Genomic DNA, 19,427 nt, shown 5'->3' on the forward strand with positions numbered 1-19,427 from the left:
GTACACAAGTGAACAAAGACAAAGATCCCCCGTGTAGCCTTCACAGACTGTTGGGGCAAGTGTTGTTAGTGAGCACCTATGAAGGCCGGCACGGCGCACGAGGGAGTGGGTGGCCAGCACCACGCCCGGCCGCCTTTGTCTTCCCAGTGGCGATATTTACACACCGCACCAGGTACTCATTTGAGGCTGAGTCGACCTATGGCGGCAGGCCGAGGACCGGCTCAGATAATCGTCGTCGGCGTTGGCCGTGAGCGGGAACCGAACTCCGGCCGCTGGGTTCGGAGCGCAGCGAGCACCCTAACCGCGGCGCCACCGCTCCCCAAATCAAGAACCGCGCGCGCACATATGCACACACGCACAGACACGGACACAGACACGCGCACAGACACGCGCACACACACACGCAGAGACGCACACACATACGAGCGCACACAGGCACACGCAGACACACACACAGACACAGAGACGCACACACACACAGGCACACGCAGACAGGCACACGCAGACACGCACACACACACAGACGAGCGCACACGCACACAGGCACACGCACGCACGCACGCATACACACGCACACACAGACGCGCGCACACACACACGCACACACAAACACGCGCACACGCACACAGGCACACGCACGCACACACACGCACACGCACACACACACACGCACACACACGCACACAGACACGCGCACGCACAGACCCACGTCGTAAAACGCACAATGTCATCGCGCAGCGACGCAAATCTCTTTACCCTTCATCTCGCGAGCCGTCACTCGGCCCGCCCGCGCACGCTGCCTCGCGCGTGCGGGCAGGGGGGGGGGGCACGGGGGGCATAGGGGGGGGGGGCACAGGGGGGGGGGGGGTACGTGAGGAAAGCGGTGGCGAAATTGAAACAGACGGCATAATTGATATCGCTTTAATGGGATCGTCACGGCGTGCGTGTAAAATATTAATTTTCTAATTACGGCCAAACGAGGTGGCAAGCTGCGGCCGCCGTGCCCCCCCCCCCCTCTTGCTCGCCGCGACTCCCCCCCCCCCCCCCTCTTGCTCGCCGCGTCTCGGGGGAGCGCCGCGGATGATGAAGAAGCCGCGTGGCCCAGCGAGGCGTTCCGCCCGCGGCGGCGGCCGAGGGACACAAATGTGGCCCATTACTCGCGGCAAATCTGATATTATCTCCTCCGCCGGTCTGCGAGCGACGAACGGGCGGCTCCCCCCACCACACCGTGCCCCCCACCCACCACCACACCGTGCCCCCCCCACCACCACACCGCGCCCCCCACCCACCCACCCGTGCTCTCACTTCCATCTCTTGCCCCCTTGTCGCTCTCCCACTCGCCCTCTCTCTCTGGCTCTCTCGCTCTTCCACTTTCTCTCGTTCCCTCTCTCTCCCACTCTCTTGTTCGTTCACGCTCTCTCGTTCTCTCTCTCTCTCTAGCTCACTCTCGTTTTCTGTCCCTCACTCTCTCTCTGGCTGTCTCTCTCTTTTTTTTCTTTGTTTTTACGATCAGTGGAATCAAGAAGATGCTCGGTGTAGTCGGCACATTGCTTCGTTCATCATTTCGTAATTTTGTTTTAAATATAACTTTGCTTTATGTAACTCACCTCTCGTCGCTCACTCTCTCTCGCTCGCTCAGCTCTCGCTCGCTCCGCTCTCTCGCTCGCTCTCGTCGCTCTCGTCTCGCAGCTCTCTCGTTCCCTTTCTGTCACTCACTCTCGTTTTCCTCTCCCTCTCTCTCCCTCGCTCTCCCTCTCTCTCTCTCTCCATCTCGTAAGAAACTAAAAGGACATTGCAGACGGAAACCGACTCTAGATTTCGCGGTACGTGCGCAGGATTCCTGCCGCCCGCTATCCCATAACTCTCCCGCCCTCTCCTGCCCTTGTACATTCTCTCTCTCTCTCTCCTTCACTCCCCATCTCTCTGATCCAAGTGAAACGGACGATTAGCCGGGCGGCGGCGCTGCCTACACCGCCTGTAGTCCGGCGCTGTGGAGGCAGCAGCAGCAGCAGCAGCGAGGGTTGGCGGATCTCACACAGATGTTGTTGCGAAAGTCCCTTCCTGCCAGGAGCCGTACCCTGGATCGCCAGGAGAAGGCGGTACAGCAAAGTGCGAACTAATCTCCATCTGTTTCTTCTGTGAGGAGTATGCATGTATATTGAACTTAGTTCGCAACGTACGTAGCCAACCATGCTAATCAGAGGCGCTGGGGGAAGGGCAATAAACTCAACGCACAACGCCGTTCAAAAGAAATTAGTTTTCAATCGAGATGATTTAAGAGTGCATCGCTCCAGTGGCTCCCTAATATCGGAAGGAAGAGCGTTCCAGACGGCCGCAGAAGCGAGTCTGAAAGCGCAGCGATAACGGTGACCACCGGCTTTGTTCGAATCGAGCGTTTCCCCCTCGCCCGCGTGGGGTTTATCCGGACGCTCCGGTTTCCTCCCACGCGAGTTCACTCTCGTCGATTGACCGACAACACCTTCACACACACACACCTACACACACACCTTCACACACACACCTTCACACACACACCTTCACACACACACACCTACACACACACCTTCACACACACACCTTCACACACACACAGACACCTTCACACACACACCTTCACACACACACCTTCACACACACACCTTCACACACACACACACCTTCACACACACACCTTCACACACACACACGTTCACGCACACACCTTCACACACACCTTCACACACACACCTTCACACACACACACACCTTCACACACACACCTTCACACACACACACACAGACACCTTCACACACACACCTTCACACACACACCTTCACACACACACCTTCACACACACACACCTTCACACACACACCTTCACACACACACCTTCACACACACACCTTCACACACACACACCTTCACACACACACACACCTTCACACACACACACACACCTTCACACAAACACACCTTCACACACACACAGACACCTTCACATACACACACACCTTCACACACACACCTTCACACGCACACACCTTCACACACACACACACCTTCACACACACACACCTTCACACACACACCTTCACACACACACACCTTCTCACACACACACACACCTTCACACACACACCTTCACACACACACACACCTTCACACACACACACCTTCACACACACACCTTCACACACATACACACCTTCACACACACACACACACCTTCACACACACACACCTTCACACACACACAGACATATATATAGGCCCACAGAGCTTGGGCAAGGGTTTTCGGTGGCTCACCGCGTGGCTGTTGCTGCCTCTGTGGTTCCTCCTCCTGGCGCCTCCGAGTCGTCCTCTCTGAGTCGTCCTCTCTCTCTGAGTCGTCCTCTCTCTCTGAGTCGACCTTTCTCTCGCTGAGTCGTCCTCTCTCTCTCTGAGTCGTCATCTCTCTCTGAGTCGTTCTTCTCTCTCTGAGTCGTCCTCTCTCTCTCTGAGTCGTCCTCTCTCTCTGAGTCGTCCTCTCTCTCTGAGTCGTCCTCTCTCTCTGAGTCGTCCTCTCTCTCTGAGTCGTCCTCTCTCTCTCTGAGTCGTCCTCTCTCTCTGAGTCGTCCTCTCTCTCTGAGTCGTCCTCTCTCTCTGAGTCTTCCTCTCTCTCTGAGTCGTCCTCTCTCTCTGAGTCGTCCTCTCTCTCTGAGTCGTCCTCTCTCTCTGAGTCGTCCTCTCTCTCTGAGTCGTCCTCTGTCTCTCTGAGTCATCTCTCTGAGTCATCCTCTCTCTCTCTGAGTCGTCCTCTCTCTCTCTGAGTCGTCCTCTCTGAGTCGTCCTCTCTCTCTGAGTCGTCCTCTCTCTCTGAGTCGACCTTTCTCTCTCTGAGTCGTCCTCTCTCTGAGTCGTCCTCTCTCTCTGAGTCGTCCTCTCTCTGAGTCGTCCTCTCTCTGAGTCTTCCTCTCTCTCTCTGAGTCGTCCTCTCTCTCTCTGAGTCGTCCTCTCTCTCTCTGAGTCGTCTTCTCTCTCTGAGTCATCCTCTCTCTCTGAGTCGTCATCTCACTCTGAGTCGTCCTCTCTGAGTCGACCTCTTTCTGAGTCGTCCTCTGAGTCGTCATCTCTGAGTCGTCATCTCTCTCTGAGTCGTCCTCTCTGAGTCCTCTCTCTCTCTGAGTCGTCCTCTCTCTCTCTGAGTCGTCCTCTCTCTCTGAGTCGTCCTCTCTCTCTGAGTCGTCCTCTTTCCTTCGCTGAGAGCGAGCAAGCTAGCCTGTGCCGTCGCTCGTATGACGTCACTTTCTTGCTTCCCTATCGGGCGACGTCACACTTTGAGGGCATGCGTCAAATGATCGCACCGTGAAGATTAAATTACCCGACAGTTCGCAAGAGCAAATGCAAGATGCCAAACTCGTTAAAAATACAAATCCCAACAATTATTCGTTGGTTCTTTCGGTAAAGTCACGTATAAAGATAAAATAATTAATTAAATTAAATACTAGCATACGACGTTTCGATTGCAACACAAGCAATCATCATCAGGTATGAATTAAATAGAAACACAAATCTAGTATACTTAGAAATGTAATGTAATACAACAGAGAGTCGGATAACTTACATTTGGAGATTTAAACTCCACTATGCCGCCCACCCCATCGTCATGAGGGGCACCACGGTGGTGAGATGTTTGTTATCTCGCCTGCTGTGCAGGAGGTTTGTGAGTTCATTCCCAACCCTGGCGCCTGCATATTTGGAGTTTGCGTGTCTCTTTTTCCAGTGGTCGCGTGGATTTTTCTCCGGGTCCTCCGGTTTTTCCCCTCCACGTTTGTCAGCAACGTCACGCGTTTAGAGCATTTGGCTGCTATAAATGCTCTAAACGCGATACGCCACTTTGTTGAGCTATCATTTGTGGCCAAGTCGCTTCTGAAAAAGAGCCACGTACCTCAGTGGTGAGCCTTACCTGGTGAAATAAAATACAAAATGTTTCATACATATAGTTGAGTTAATTGCCTAGAGACGCTTGTAAATAAGATGAGTGCCAATTAGCAATGAAACTCTCCACGGGCCCATTCCCTCGATTGGGTCCTCGCAGTGACAGCTCACACGGTGACAGCTCACACGGTGACAGCTCACACGGTGACAGCTCACACGGTGACAGCTCACACGGTGACAGCTCACACGGTGACAGCTCACACGGTGACAGCTCACACGGTGACAGCTCACACGGTGACAGCTCACACGGTGACAGCTCACACGGTGACAGCCCACACGGTGACAGCCCACACGGTGACAGCTCACACGGTGACAGCTCACACGGTGACAGCCCACACGGTGACAGCTCACACGGTGACAGCTCACACGGTGACAGCTCACACGGTGACAGCTCACACGGTGACAGCTCACACGGCGACAGCTCACACGGCGACAGCTCACACGGCGACAGCTCACACGGCGACAGCTCACACGGCGACAGCTCACACGGCGACAGCTCACACGGCGACAGCTCACACGGCGACAGCTCACACGGCGACAGCTCACACGGCGACAGCTCACACGGCGACAGCTCACACGGCGACACCTCACACGGCGACAGCTCACACGGCGACAGCTCACACGGCGACAGCTCACACGGCGACAGCTCACACGGCGACAGCTCACACGGCGACAGCTCACACGGCGACAGCTCACACGGCGACAGCTCACACGGCGACAGCTCACACGGCGACAGCTCACACGGCGACAGCTCACACGGCGACAGCTCACACGGCGACAGCTCACACGGCGACAGCTCACACGGCGACAGCCCACACGGTGACAGCTCACACGGTGACAGCTCACACGGTGACAGCTCACACGGTGACAGCTCACACGGTGACAGCCCACACGGTGACAGCCCACACGGCGACAGCCCACACGGCGACAGCTCACACGGCGACAGCTCACACGGCGACAGCTCACACGGCGACAGCTCACACGGCGACAGCTCACACGGCGACACCTCACACGGCGACAGCTCACACGGCGACAGCTCACACGGCGACAGCTCACACGGCGACAGCTCACACGGCGACAGCTCACACGGCGACAGCTCACACGGCGACAGCTCACACGGCGACAGCTCACACGGCGACAGCTTACACGGCGACAGCTCACACGGTGACAGCTCACACAGCGACAGCTCACACAGCGACAGCTCACACAGCGACAGCTCACACAGCGACAGCTCACACAGTGACAGCTCACACGGTGACAGCTCACACGGCGACAGCTTACACGGCGACAGCTTACACAGTGACAGCTCACACAGTGACAGCTCACACAGTGACAGCTCACACGGCGACAGCTCACACAGTGACAGCTCACACGGCGACAGCTTACACAGCGACAGCTCACACAGTGACAGCTCACACAGTAACAGCTCACACAGTGACAGCTCACACGGCGACAGCTCACACAGTGACAGCTCACACAGTGACAGCTCACACAGCGACAGCTCACACCGCGACAGCTCACACAGTGACAGCTCACACAGTGACAGCTCACACAGTGACAGCTCACACAGCGACAGCTCACACAGTGACAGCTCACACGGTGACAGCTCACACGGTGACAGCTCACACAGTGACAGCTCACACAGCGACAGCTCACACCGTGACAGCTCACACAGTGACAGCTCACACAGTGACAGCTCACACAGTGACAGCTCACACAGTGACAGCTCACACAGTGACAGCTCACACAGTGACAGCTCACACAGTGACAGCTCACACAGCGACAGTGACACGATCACGGAAGGAATCGAGCGGCCCCCTCGCGTGCGCGTCACCGCCGATCGTCGCCGCCGATCGATTTCCACGTTTTGTTTCTGCCCTCCACACCACGCCGAGCGAAACTAAAACCAACACCGTCTGAGACGCGGCGCCACGTGACCCACCTGTCCGTGAGAGCCGGCGTCCCTCCCTCCGTCTGTCCGCCTGTGCTGTCCGTTGACTTCGTGGTGTCGTTCGTCGCTCTGTCCGCTTGTCCATTTGTCTGTCTGTCCCCGCGTCCGTCTGTCTGTAGGTCCATCCGTCCCGCCATTCCTCCGTCCGTCTGTCTGTCCATCCGTCTGTCTGTCTATCTGTCTGTCTATCTATCCACTCTTATGGTCATCCATCCGCCCATGGGGAGCGGTGGTGTAGTGGTTAGCACTACACCACCGCTATGAACCCGGCGACCCGAGTTCGATTCCCGCTCACGACCAACGCCGGCGACGATTATCTGAACCGGTCCTGGGCCTCCGCTAGGTCAACTCGGCCTCAAATGAGTACCTGGTGCGGTGTGTAAACATCGCCACTGGGGAGACAAAGGCGGCCGGGCGTGGTGCTGGCCACCCAACCCCCTCGTGTGCCGTGCCGGCCTTCATAGGTGCTACTCGCTAACAGCACTTGCCCCTACGGTCTGTTAAGGCTACACGGGGGATCTTTGTCTTTGTGCGTCGTCTCACCGGATTCTTTCCGTTTCGTTTGCTCAGCACCTGATGGAGGAGCGCGCGGACGGAGCCCTCAACGAAGCCACCAGGTGAGGTGTGGTGTTGGTGGTGTTGGTGGTGGTGGTGGTGTTGGTGGTGGTGGTGTTGGTGGTGGTGTTGATGGTGGTGGTGTTGGTGGTGGTGGTGTTGATGGTGGTGGTGTTGGTGGTGGTGGTGTTGATGGTGGTGGTGTTGGTGGTGGTGTTGGTGGTGGTGTAGGTATTGTTGTCGCTGTTGTTGTTGAAGTTATTGTTGTTGTAGTTGTGGGTGGTGCTGTTGTTGTTATTGTTGTTGGTGGTGTTGGTGTTGTTGTTATTGTTGTTGGTGGTGTTGGTGTTGTTGTTATTGTTGTTGGTGGTGTTGTTGTTGTTATTGTTGTTGGTGGTGTTGGTGTTGTTGTTATTGTTGTTGGTGGTGTTGTTGTTATTGTTGTTGGTGGTGTTGGTGTTGTTGTTATTGTTGTTGGTGGTGTTGTTGTTATTGTTGTTGGTGGTGTTGGTGTTGTTGTTATTGTTGTTGGTGGTGTTGTTGTTATTGTTGGTGGTGGTGTTGTTGTTGTTGTTATTGTTGTTGGTGGTGTTGTTGTTATTGTTGTTGGTGGTGTTGGTGTTGTTGTTATTGTTGTTGGTGGTGTTGTTGTTATTGTTGTTGGTGGTGTTGTTGTTATTGTTGGTGTTGTTGTTGTTGTTATTGTTGGTGGTGGTGTTGTTGTTGTTGTTATTGTTGGTGGTGGTGTTGTTGTTGTTGTTATTGTTGTTGGTGGTGTTGTTGTTATTGTTGGTGTTGTTGTTGTTGTTATTGTTGTTGGTGGTGTTGTTGTTATTGTTGTTGTTATTGTTGTTGGTGGTGTTGTTGCAGTTGTTACCAGAGGTGGCTCATCATATATTTACCCAGAAACCACCACCATCACCCCTGGTTGTTGTTATTGTTGTTGTTGTTGTTATTGTTGTTGTTATAATTGTTGTTGTTGTTGTTGTGTGTGTGGGCAGACAGGTGGCGCTTGCCGACGTCATCCTACTGAACAAAACCGACCTGGTTCCTCGCGCAGAGCTCGGCCGACTCACGGCCCTCATCAGGTACCAGAATTGTAGCAGCAGCAGCAGCAGTGGCAACATCATCAGCAGCAGCATCATCATCATCAGTGGCAACATCATCAGTGGCAACAACATCATCAGCAGCATCATCAGCAGCAGCATCATCATCAGCAGCATCATCGGCAACATCATCATCAGCAGCATCATCAGTGGCAACATCATCAGTGGCAACATCATCATCAGCATCATTATCATCATCATCATCAGTGGCAACAACATCATCAGCAGCATCATCAGTAGCAGCAGCATCATCAGCAGCAGCATCGGCAACATCATCGGCAACATCATCATCATCAGTGGCAACATCATCAGCAGCAGCATCATCAGCAACAACATCATCAGTGGCAACATCATCATCATCAGCATCATCAGTGGCAACATCAGCAGCAGCAGCAGCAGCATCATCAGCAACATCGTTATTGTCATCATCAGCATCATCGTCATAACCATCAGCTGCATGAGCATCTCCGTTCGCCATCACTACTCGCCCAGTGGCGGCTACAATGATTGTCGCGGCGTCAAACATCTCCCCCAGTTCATGAAGAGTCTCCGTGCGCCAACGCAGTTCACGCACAAAGACAAAGCTCCCGGGGTAGCCTCGCTGGGCTGTCGGGGCGGTGTTGCGCAACTGCTGTGTAAAGCGTCTTAGCTGTGGGGAGACAAAGGCGGCCGGGCGTGGTGCTGGCCATGCGGGCCTTCACAGGTGCTCCTCGCTAACAGCACTTGCCCCACCAGTCTGTTACAGGCTATACGGGGGAGTGGGGGACCTTTGTCTGTGTGTAGCAGCAGGCGGCCTAAATAAACGCGGCAAGCGAGCGTGCGCGCGCTCCCCCCGCTCTCTCGCTCTCTCTCGAACAACAAACAACAACAACAACAACAAACAACAAACCTCTGGGGCAGCGCTGTAACTTTCAAGCGGCCCGCTGTTGATCACACGGTGTTGTTGTTGTTGTTGTTTTCCAGGAACATCAACGCCCTCGCCAAACTCCAAGAGACGCAGCGATCGAGGTGAGAGCTGCCACGGGGAGGGGCTGGGGGGTTGGGGGGGTGGCGGGGGGTAGAGTGGTGGTGGTTGGGAGCGGTGGCGCAGCGATTAGCGCTGCGCCCCGAACCCCCCCCCCACGCCCTCGGTTACGTCGCGAGTTCGTTTCCCCGCTCACGGCCACCGCCATCAACTCAGCGGTGACGGACATCTGAAGTGATGATGGTTTAGGGTTAAGCCGAGGCCTAGACCGGGATTACAACTCACGACTTTCAATCGCTCCGCACCGAAACCGCTCACTCCCCCACGGGCTCAAAGGGCCGAGCGCTGTTTGCGATATGAAGGCCGGCACGGCGCCTGTGAAGGCCGGCACGGCACCTGTGAAGGCCGGGACGGCACCTATGAAGGCCGGCACGGCGCCTGTGAAGGCCGGGACGGCACCTGTGAAGGCCGGCACGGCACCTGTGAAGGCCGGGACGGCACCTGTGAAGGCCGGCACGGCACCTGTGAAGGCCGGCACGGCACCTGTGAAGGCCGGGACGGCACCTATGAAGGCCGGCACGGCACCTGTGAAGGCCGGGACGGCACCTGTGAAGGCCGGCACGGCGCCTGTGAAGGCCGGGACGGCACCTATGAAGGCCGGCACGGCACCTGTGAAGGCCGGGACGGCACCTGTGAAGGCCGGCACGGCGCCTGTGAAGGCCGGCACGGCGCCTATGAAGGCTGGCACGGCGCCTATGAAGGCCGGGACGGCACCTGTGAAGGCCGGGACGGCGCCTGTGAAGGCCGGCACGGCGCCTATGAAGGCCGGCACGGCGCCTGTGAAGGCCGGCACGGCGCCTATGAAGGCCGGCACGGCGCCTGTGAAGGCCGGGACGGCGCCTGTGAAGGCCGGCACGGCGCCTATGAAGGCCGGCACGGCACCTGTGAAGGCCGGCACGGCGCCTATGAAGGCCGGCACGGCGCCTATGAAGGCCGGCACGGCGCCTGTGAAGGCCGGCACGGCGCCTATGAAGGCCGGCACGGCACCTGTGAAGGCCGGCACGGCGCCTGTGAAGGCCGGCACGGGTGGGTGGGTTGGCACCGCACCCTGCCGCCTTTGTCTCCCTCGTGGCGATGTGAGCTCTGCTCATTGGAAGCGCCCACGACCGGTTCAGATGATCGCCGTCGGTATTGGCGGCCGTGAGCGGGATTCGAACTCGGGCCGCCTGGTTCGTAGCGCTGCGCCGCGCTAACCGCTGCACCACCACTCCCCCACTCCCCCCCCCCCCCCCGCTACATCTCCTATCCACACTCGACGCTCCCATCCTTTGTTAATATTCACGTTGTTATTTGATTCTTTATTTTTTCTTTTTACCCGGGACCGGCCTAAATTGTTTGTGCAAAATGATTTATCTCTCAATTTGTCTCTCGCCGAATATTTGTAGATGTAATTATGCTTAAAAATATCACGCGCTCCCAAAGATTGATAGAATTAAAATTGGAGGGTTTTATTTTTTTTTTATTTTTGGCTCACATTAGTTCTCTGCGCACAGAAGTTGTAATCAGTTGTGTTATTCGCAATTCGTTAGTAATTCCACTTTGTGTGCGTGCGTACGTACACACACACACGCGTACGCGCGTGTGTGTGTGTACGTACACACACACACGTACGCGCGTGTGTGTGTACGTACACACACGTACGCGCGTGTGTGTGTAGTGTAGCGGTTAGCGCTACGCTGCGCTACAAACCTGGAGACCCGGGTTCGTTTCCCGCTCACGGCCACACCGGCGACGATTATCTGAACCGGTCCTGGCCCTCCCCGAGGTCGACTCAGCCTCAAATTACTACCTGGTGCTGTGTGCAGTAAACATCGCCACCGGGGAGACAAAGGCGGCCGGGCGTGGTGCTGGCCACCCACCCCCTCGTGTACCGTGCCGGCCTTCACAGGTGCTCGCTAACAGCACTTCGACTCCCGGCTACGGCTAACATAGCCCGGTGTCGTAGCTCCCCTAGGTCGACTGGGCCTTAAACGAGCACATGGAGTCTGTCGCAGGGTGCTCGCTGACGGCACTTGCCCAAACTGCCTGCGAGAGGCTACCCGGGGCATCTTTGCCTTTGCCCGCGCGTCGTCCAGCCCCCGTCTCCGTGGCGGCGGCGGCGGCAGCAGCAGCGCCGGACGGAGACGCCGTGCGGGAATAATTCATCATTGGTAAAGGATTTAATCTAAAATCGATCTCATTTGCATACAGTTTGTACCTTCCCACCCCTGTGATAGCTGCCTGTGATTGTGGATCCATTAAGAGCCCCCCCCCCCCCCGATCCCCTCCCCCCCATCATCATTCCTCACCAAGTGATGAAGGCAGCCCAAGTTTGATTCTCTACAAAGCTGAGGAAGGTCACTGCCCGAAACGTCGCCTGTTTAATATATTTCCCCGACGAAACTCAAAAGTGACTTACGAAGTGAATTCCTCATTCCTACGGCCATTGTGAGAGAGAGAGACACCCAGACTCAGCGTTGTCCACCACAGCCATTGTGATGAATCCCTTGAGAGAGAGAGAGAGAGACACCCAGACCCAGCGTTGTCCACCACAGCCATTGTGATGAACCCCTTGAGAGAGAGAGAGAGAGACACCCAGACCCAGCGTTGTCCACCACAGCCATTGTGATGAACCCCTTGAGAGAGAGAGAGAGACACCCAGACCCAGCGTTGTCCACCACAGCCATTGTGATGAACCCCTTGAGAGAGAGAGAGAGAGACACCCAGACCCAGCATTGTCCACCACAGCCATTGTGATGAACCCCTTAAGAGAGAGAGAGACACCCAGACTCAGCGTTGTCCACCACAGCCATTGTGATGAACCCCTTAAGAGAGAGAGAGACACCCAGACCCAGCATTGTCCACCACGGCCATTGTGATGAACCCCTTGAGAGAGAGAGAGAGACACCCAGACCCAGCATTGTCCACCACAGCCATTGTGATGAACCCCTTGAGAGAGAGAGAGAGAGAGAGACACCCAGACCCAGCATTGTCCACCACAGCCATTGTGATGAACCCCTTGAGAGAGAGAGAGAGAGAGAGACACCCAGACTCAGCGTTGTCCACCACAGCCATTGTGATGAACCCCTTGAGAGAGAGAGAGAGACACCCAGACCCAGCATTGTCCACCACAGCCATTGTGATGAACCCCTTGAGAGAGAGAGAGAGAGAGAGAGACACCCAGACCCAGCGTTGTCCACCACAGCCATTGTGATGAACCCCTTGAGAGAGAGAGAGACACCCAGACCCAGCATTGTCCACCACAGCCATTGTGATGAACCCCTTAAGAGAGAGAGAGAGACACCCAGACCCAGCGTTGTCCACCACGGCCATTGTGATGAACCCCTTGAGAGAGAGAGAGACACCCAGACCCAGCATTGTCCACCACAGCCATTGTGATGAACCCCTTGAGAGAGAGAGAGAGACACCCAGACCCAGCGTTGTCCACCACAGCCATTGTGATGAACCCCTTGAGAGAGAGAGAGACACCCAGACCCAGCATTGTCCACCACAGCCATTGTGATGAACCCCTTGAGAGAGAGAGAGAGACACCCAGACCCAGCGTTGTCCACCACAGCCATTGTGATGAACCCCTTGAGAGAGAGAGAGACACCCAGACCCAGCGTTGTCCACCACAGCCATTGTGATGAACCCCTTGAGAGAGAGAGACACCCAGACCCAGCGTTGTCCACCACAGCCATTGTGATGAACCCCTTGAGAGAGAGAGAGAGACACCCAGACCCAGCGTTGTCCACCACAGCCATTGTGATGAACCCCTTGAGAGAGAGAGAGAGACACCCAGACCCAGCGTTGTCCACCACAGCCATTGTGATGAACCCCTTGAGAGAGAGAGAGAGAGACACCCAGACCCAGCGTTGTCCACCACAGCCATTGTGATGAACCCCTTGAGAGAGAGAGAGAGAGACACCCAGACCCAGCGTTGTCCACCACAGCCATTGTGATGAACCCCTTGAGAGAGAGAGAGAGAGAGACACCCAGACCCAGCGTTGTCCACCACAGCCATTGTGATGAACCCCTTGAGAGAGAGAGAGAGAGACACCCAGACCCAGCGTTGTCCACCACGGCCATTGTGATGAACCCCTTAAGAGAGAGAGAGAGAGACACCCAGACCCAGCGTTGTCCACCACAGCCATTGTGATGAACCCCTTGAGAGAGAGAGAGAGACACCCAGACCCAGCGTTGTGAACCGGCGAGCAGAACCTCGCCATCCAGAGCTCGCCAGTTCACCACTTTGTCAGACGGAGTTCGTCCCTACGGATAGACTCCGTCCCCCTGCCATGGAAACGTGGAATTCCCACCGCGGGCTCTCGAAAACAGAGCGCGACCGCCTCCAATGCTCGTTTCGGGCGGGAAGGGAAATCACGACTTTTGTTTGGGAGGTCTTCAAAGAAGTAAAAAAAAACCCACCACGCAAATCTTCACACGCGAATGTAGAACGTGCGACGTTCTCGCGCAATGACCGGGGGGGCCCCTTCACCACGGCCACATTGGCCACATTGGCGACATTATTTCGGAAGGGACTCGTGCCACGTGTTCCAGCCGGCGTGTGGAATCCAGTCCGCGCTTTCCGCTTAAACAAACTCGCCCGCTAGGCGGTGGGAGTAGCGCGCGCGAAAAAAAATGTTTCCTTGAAATTTCCGCTACCGAAGGGTTTTGGGGCCCCTCTCGTCTCGTCTCCGTTCTCTTAATTTACGAGTGGGGTGAGAGGGGACGGAGGGAGGGAGGTTGGTTGGTTGGGGGTAGACACCCTGAGGGGGGTAGGAGGTAGGGGAAGAAGGGGAGGGGGGTGATTGAATTAGGTCACGCATTGATGAACCATTATCAAGGGTCGTCTGTCAACTTTACTACAGACGTGCACGCTGCCGGACAGAATCGCGCGTTGTGTTTGCCGGGTCACCCCCCCCGCTGCTTCCACCCATCACCCCCCCCCTTACCCCCCCCCGTACCCCCCCCCCGTACCCCCACCACCACGCCCCACCACCACCACCACCAAAGTAATTAGCTCCTGAAGGCACTCAAAGTAAATAGACAAACGTCGCCCGCTCGCTCATTCATCCAGCCGCCGCATGCCCACACTCGCTCGCTTGTACAACACAAAGACAAAGATCCCCCCCCCAACACCCCGTGTAGCCTTCACGGACTGTTGGGGCAAGTGCTGCTAGCGTGGGGCACCTATGAAGGCCTGCACGGCACACGAGGGGGTGGGGTGGACAGCACCACGCCCGGCCGCCTTTGTCTCCCACCTTTGCGATGTTTACACAACGCAACAGGTACTTATTTGAGGCTGAATCGACCTAGGGGATGCCCAGGACCGGTACAGATAATCGTCACTGGTGTTGGCCGTGAGCGGGGATCGATCTTGGGTCGCTGGGTTTATTGCGCAGCGTAGCGCTAACCGCTGCACCACCACTCCCCACACTCACTTACTTATACACTCAATTATACACTCACTTACACACTCACACACTCACTCACTTACACACTCACTCATTTACACACTCACTCACTTACACACTCACTCACTTATACACGCACTTATACACTCACTCATACACTCACTCACTCATACACTCACTCACTCATACACTCACTCACTCATACACTCACTCATACACTCACTCACTTATACACTCACTCACTTACACACTCACTCACTTATACACTCACTCACTCATACACTCACTCCATTATACACTCACTCACTCACTCATACACTCACTCACTTATACACTCACTCACTTATACACTCACTCACTTACACACTCACTCACTTATGCACTCACTCACTCATACACTCACTCACACACTCACTTACTTACACACTCACTTATACACTCACTCACTCATACACTCACTCACTTACACACTCACTCACTCATACTCTCACTCACTTACACACTCACTCACTTATACACTCACTCATACACTCACTCACACACTCACTCACTTACACACTCACTCACACACTCACTCACTTACACACTCACTCACTTACACACTCACTCACTCATACACTCACTCACTCATACACTCACTCACTCACACACTCACTCACTCACACACTCACTTACACACTCACTCACACACTCACTCACTCATACACTCACTTATACACTCACTCACACACTCACTTATACACTCACTCACTCATACACTCACTCACTTATACACTCACACACTCACTCACTCATACACTCACTCACTTAAACACTCACTCACTTACACACTCACACACTCACTCACTCATACACTCACTCACTTAAACACTCACTCACTTACACACTCACTCACACACTCACTCACTCACACACTCACTCACTTATACACTCACTCACTTACACACTCACTCACTCATACACTCACTCACTCATACACTCACTCACTCACACACTCACTTACACACTCACTCACACACTCACTCACTCATACACTCACTTATACACTCACTCACACACTCACTTATACACTCACTCACTTATACACTCACTCACTTATACACTCACACACTCACTCACTCATACACTCACTCACACACTCACTCACTTGCACACTCACACACTCACTCACTCATACACTCACTCACTTATACACTCACTCACTTACACACTCACTCACTCACACACTCACTCACTCACACACTCACTTACACACTCACTTATACACTCACTCACTCATACACTCACTCACTCATACACTCACTCACTCATACACTCACTCACTTATACACTCACTCACTTACACACTCATTCACTCATACACTCACTCACACACTCACTCACTCATACACTCACTCACACACTCACTCACTTATACACTCACTCACACACTCACTCACTCATAGACTCACTCACTCATACACTCACTCACACACTCACTTATACACTCACTCACTTATACACTCACTCACACACTCACTCATACACTCACTCACTCATACACTCACTCACACACTTACTCACTTATACACTCACTCACTCATACACTCACTCACTCACTTAGACACTCACTTATACACTCACTTACTTACACACTCACACACTCACTCACTCATACACTCACTCACTTACACACGCACTTATACACTCACTTATACATTCACTCACTTATACATTCACTTTTACATGCACTCACTTATACACACACTCATACACACACTCATACACTCACTCACTCACTGAATCACTCACTGGTGGTGGCAGTAGTGGTGATAGTAAGCGCGCGAGAGAGTCGGTGAAGGCGCAGCTGAGTAAGCGAGCGTCTGAGTGAGTGAATTAGTAAAGTGAGCGAGGGGGCAAGTGGACGAGTTTGCGAGCGAGTGGGTGAGTGTGCAAGAGAGTGAGTGTGCGAGAGAGTGAGCGAGTGGGTGAGTGTGCGAGAGAGTGAGCGAGTGGGTGAGTGTGCGAGTGGGTGAGTGTGCGAGAGAGTGAGCGAGTGGGTGAGTGTTAGCGAGTGAGCGAGTGGGTCAGTGTGCGAGAGTGAGCGAGCGAGTGGGTGAGTGAGCGAGAGAGTGAGCGAGCGAGAGAGTGAGTGAGCGGGTGAGTGAGCGAGTGGGTTAGTGTGCGAGAGAGTGAGCGAGTGGGCGAGTGTGCGAGTGGGTGAGTGTGCGAGAGAGCGTGCGAATGGGTGAGCGAGTGTGCGTGAGAGTGGGCGAGTGCGCGAGTGGGTGAGTGGGTGAGTGTGTGTGCGAGGGGGTGAGCGAGTGGGTGAGTGTGCGTGAGAGTGAGCGAGTGGGTGAGTGTGCGAGTGGGTGAGTGTGCGAGACAGTGAGCGAGTGGGTGAGTGTGCGAGTGGGTGAGTGTGCGAGAGTGAGTGAGTGAGCGAGAGAGTGAGCGAGTGGACGAGTGTGCGAGGGGGCGAGTGGACGAGTGTGCGAGAGAGTGTGCGAGTGAGAGTGCGAGTGAGTGAGTGTCCGAGAGAGCGAGCGAGTGAGCGAGCGAGCGAGAGAGCGAGCAAGTGGGTGATGTGCAAGAGTGAGTGAGCGAGCGTGCGACAGATTGAGTAAGTTAGTCAGTCACTCAGCCAAGTGAGTGGTTGAGCGAGCGAGCGAGTAAGTGAATGAGCGAGCAAATGAGCAATCAAGCGAGCGACACGGATACCCGCAGCGAGGGAGAGAGGGAGAGGCAGGGAGCGAGAGAGAGAGAGAGACAGACAGAGTGGTGCCCTATTCATTTGGCAGCGGCCGAATTTCTGGAACGAGCCTTTGATTGATCTCCGCCGAGGTTCGAGCCTTTGTGCCCCCCCCCCCAACGGGGCGGTGGGCGCGACGGCCCCCCAGGATTCACAGCTGCTAATCGTGGCCCCACAAATTGTGCCCGGGGCAACGGTGACACCCCCCACCCCCAACCCACCTTCCAGGAGCGTCTCATCGTCTCGTCGTCGTCACTCGCGGCCTCCAGGGTCAGAGGTGGGAGGGGGGAGCTGCTGTGGGGGTGGGGGGGAGGGGGGAGCTGCTGTGGGGGGGGGGGCTCTCATGGCGCGGGGGGTGGGGGGGGGGGCGGCCTTCGTTGGTTCCTCCGGCGTCGGATAGCAGCATCATCATCATGATCAGCATCATCATCATGATAATCATCATCATGATCAGCATCATCATGATCAGCATCATCATGATAATCATCATCATGATCAGCATCATCATGATCAGCATCATCATGATAATCATCATCATGATTAGCATCATCATGATCAGCATCATCATGATAATCATCATCATGATCAGCATCATCATGATCAGCATCATCATGATAATCATCATCATGAGCATCGTCATCATGATCAGCATCATCATGATAATCATCATCATGATCAGCATCATCATGATCAGCATCATCATGATAATCATCATCATGATTAGCATCATCATGATCAGCATCATCATGATAATCATCATCATGATCAGCATCATCATGATCAGCATCATCATGATAATCATCATCATGAGCATCGTCATCATGATCAGCATCATCATGATAATCATCATCATGAGCAGCATCATCATGATCATCATCATGAGCAGCATCATGATCATGAGGAGGATCATCATCATCATCATGAGCAGCATCATCATCATGATCAGCATCATCATCATGTTCATCATCATCATGATCATCATCATCATGATAATCATCATCATGATCATCATCATCATGATCAGCATCATCATCATGATCAGCATCATCATGAGCATCATCATGAGCATCATCATCATGAGTAGCATCATCATCGGCAAGAGCAGCAGCAACACTATCACAACCATTACCGCCATCATCATCATCAGCAGGCATTGCAACACCACCAGCACCACAATCAGTAGCAACGTCACCGACACCATCGGCACTAGTAGGCCACGGTTCACCATCGTCAGCGTCATCAGGGGCACCACCACCATAACCACCACCACAACCACTATCACCACCACCACCATAACCACCACCATAACCACCACCACAACCACTATCACCACCACCACCATAACCACCACCATAACCACCACTTTCACAACCACCACCATAACCACCACCACTATCATCTCCACCACCATAACCACCACCACCACCATAACCACCACCACTATCATCACCACCACCACAACCACTATCACCACCACCACCATAACCACCACCATAACCACCACTTTCACAACCACCACCATAACCACCACCACTATCATCTCCACCACCATAACCACCACCACCACCATAACCACCACCACTATCATCACCACCACCACAACCACTATCACCACCACCACCATAACCATAACCACCACCACCACCATAACCACAACCACCACAACCACTATCACAACAACCACCATAACCACCATAAACACCACCA

At 54.5% G+C, this 19,427-nt stretch overlaps 1 protein-coding gene across 1 annotated transcript in view; it reads left to right on the plus strand.

Annotated features, from left to right (window-relative positions):
- Nucleotides 1-19,427, plus strand: part of LOC144947573 (uncharacterized) — a 99,630-nt gene that overhangs the window by 50,870 nt on the left and 29,333 nt on the right. The window contains 4 exon segments of the mRNA XM_078876786.1: nucleotides 5,058-6,121; nucleotides 7,479-7,525; nucleotides 8,465-8,551; nucleotides 9,533-9,577. Coding sequence (XP_078732912.1) covers nucleotides 5,058-6,121; nucleotides 7,479-7,525; nucleotides 8,465-8,551; nucleotides 9,533-9,577 — 1,243 coding nt within the window.

Source organism: Lampetra fluviatilis, chromosome 46 (assembly GCF_964198595.1).
Source record: "Lampetra fluviatilis chromosome 46, kcLamFluv1.1, whole genome shotgun sequence".
Lineage (NCBI taxonomy): Eukaryota > Metazoa > Chordata > Hyperoartia > Petromyzontiformes > Petromyzontidae > Lampetra > Lampetra fluviatilis.